General features: G+C 46.7%; 1 protein-coding gene across 1 annotated transcript in view; it reads right to left on the reverse strand.

Annotated features, from left to right (window-relative positions):
- Positions 1–478: 478 nt before the first annotated feature.
- The window catches only part of tmem150aa (transmembrane protein 150Aa), a 4,717-nt gene continuing 2,583 nt past the window's right edge, over positions 479–2,612 (reverse strand). The window contains exons 5-7 of the mRNA XM_037681214.1: positions 2,170–2,297; positions 1,901–2,078; positions 479–1,430 (exon numbers count right to left, since the gene is read on the reverse strand). Coding sequence (XP_037537142.1) covers positions 1,132–1,430; positions 1,901–2,078; positions 2,170–2,297 — 605 coding nt within the window. The 3' untranslated portion in view covers positions 479–1,131. The remainder of the gene's footprint in view (positions 1,431–1,900; positions 2,079–2,169; positions 2,298–2,612) is intronic.

The following is a 2,612-nucleotide window of genomic DNA, read 5'->3' on the forward strand; positions in this document are numbered from 1 at the left end:
GAGAAAAAGAAAGATCAGTACAACAGATACTGACAGCCTACATGGCAGTGTTTTATAACACTTGAGTGGAAAACAAACAGATCTGCCTCTCCGGTGCAAAACTCCCGACAACTTACAAGAAAGCTTCACACATAAAGAAGAAAATATATTTTTACTCAAATAAGGCTTCCAAGGATCCAGCCTGGAATCAGATCAGTGTGTGGACGTGTCATCGTATAAACACACCCGTCGGATTATAGTCGTGTCCGCACGCCGACTCGTCAGATTTCAACCGCTTCAAACGTCTTTTATTCTGCGCTCGTCTCACACACCGAACAAAAGGCATCGTTCACTCCAGGGGAGCGAAAATTATCGGACGATTGTTCCTCGTGTTACTTTTTTTATGCAACGGACATAACTGCCAAACAAACAGATCATGCAGTATGAGGAAGTGTCACGACGGTTCAACCGGAAAAATATAGATTTTAGACTAACCTCGACGTGTTTAGTAAAGATCGTTTAAAAATACTAATTGCATTAAAATTAGGAGTGCAACAAAAATAATGTGAGTTGAATTTAATGATTATTCAAAGTACCTTTCAAGTAGTTTATGATTAATTGTAGTTTATGCTTACAGCCTGTAAAACGTACTAGAACTAGTCACTTCTCAACATTCATTGTTTTCTATTTATGGATGCAAAAAATCCAACAGAAACTTGTTGATCCATTCAGGAGGTGTGCCGTGCAGAGGTAAGCAAGAGGCCAAAACAGGTGGGCCAAGCAGAGCAACGGGTGAGTCGGGGGAGGGAGGGCAAAACTTGTAGGGATTTAGGAATCTTTTGTTTTCCTCATGACACCAGTGACGACAGCTGTCGATTCAGACGCCCTATTCTCATGCAGGACCGCTGATATCAACAGCCATGGTTCCGGTGTCCACGCTGGCTCCAGACATTCAATCTTTCATTTCCTCCAACGCTACAGAAACTAGCAACCTGCGCTGAACGTGGGAATAAAGTGGGGGAAAGCATTACCAGTAGAAATACCTGGTTTAGGTGTAAAGGTTAAAGATCGGTTTGCTCTTTGACCACATGCTGCTCGTCTTCCTGAGGCAGCCCGTGAAGCACCTCTGCAGAGACTGCTCTGAGCGTCGAGCTACAACATAGCTATGCTCTCTGGGGTACAGTTGAGATGTGTGGATGTGCTGCTTCCTCCAGGGGACTTCAGGCTCTTCGTCGTCCCGCCCAGCGTCGACGCGCGGGACATGGGGTCCATGATGACCCCCGAGCCGTGGTGGCTCTGCTGCAGGCCTGCCATCATGGTCTCCGTGGTGACCGTGCCAAACTCGTAGGTGAACGTGCCGTAGAAGACCAGGATGTCCACAGTGAAGACCCACTCGCAAATGGCCGCTGCGTGCTGAAGAACGAAACTCTCGTGGATGAAGAAGATGCCACCTGGGAGGAGGACACATTAAGGAAGACAAACTTTTCTGGTAGAACAAAACGCGAAAGAAGCGTTTTCCTGCAGGAAACGACAAAAATATGAAACCGTTGTGAGATCACGTTACTGCAGCTCAGAGCCATAAAACAAAAACTTCCCGGCTCTGAACAGAACTTTGAATCAAATCATTTCTCCCACCACCTCCCACGTCAAAGTTTGTCAAATTGAATTGTCATTATTTTTAAGGTTAGTTGGCAATGGCAGCCATCTTGAATCTTAACTTCAAAAACGATCATTAGTAGATTTAAATTCAATGATTACTTTCTATATGTTTCATTAACATCCAGTTCATGAGACTTTGGTGACAGACGCACAAACGAGAAAAAGCATCATCGTGGGTCGTTGTCTTTCAGCGGCAGACGAAACAACAGTGAACGAACTACTAAGAACGTCAGGAGGGTCGGCCCTCTGATTCACAGGATACTGAGGACGAGGGAGATCATGGCTCCCAGAGCCAGAGCCACCCTGAAGTGAGCCATCCAGTAGTCGAGGGCGGTCATAGCCACTCGGTACGTTAGCACACACTGCAGGCACACAAACAGCAGCCCTGCTGGAAATGCAACACCAGCCCCCACGTAATGAAGAGATTTGGCGTGATCAACCTGCCACACAGAAACGTTCAGTCAGGAGGGGGCACCCTCAAATAGCTTGTACACAAGGGACAAAGTCAGTGTATGTTCTGATAAGGACTACCTGGAAGTTGCCCACCATGACCAGACCGACGGCGTTGGCACAGCCGCTCACCAGAGCGCTGGTGTTGACCCAACACTGATGGCTGTGCTCGATCACCTGGGCGTAGCGCAGAAAGCACACCATCACTACTGCAGGAGGAAATGATGCGTTTTAAAAACAGACAAACAGGCGAGGCCCTTTCAACGACAACCTGCTTTTATTACACCTTAAAACAAGACAGCACCCATTTATTCATCACTTTGATAATCTGAGAATGAGAAAATCTGGAACGGTTTTTTTCATGTGTAAATAAAAATACACCGAGTCCTGATTGTAGACATCAGTGTTCACAAACCAAGATCCTGCCACTTGCAGGTTATTACAGAACACTGACTGTTCAGGTTCGGACATAAAAGCATCTAAAAAGCTGCACTTCAGACACGGGGGGGGGGGGGGGGGGGGGG

Source organism: Nematolebias whitei, chromosome 8 (genome assembly GCF_014905685.2).
Source record: "Nematolebias whitei isolate Nwh7 chromosome 8, NemWhi1, whole genome shotgun sequence".
NCBI lineage: Eukaryota > Metazoa > Chordata > Actinopteri > Cyprinodontiformes > Rivulidae > Nematolebias > Nematolebias whitei.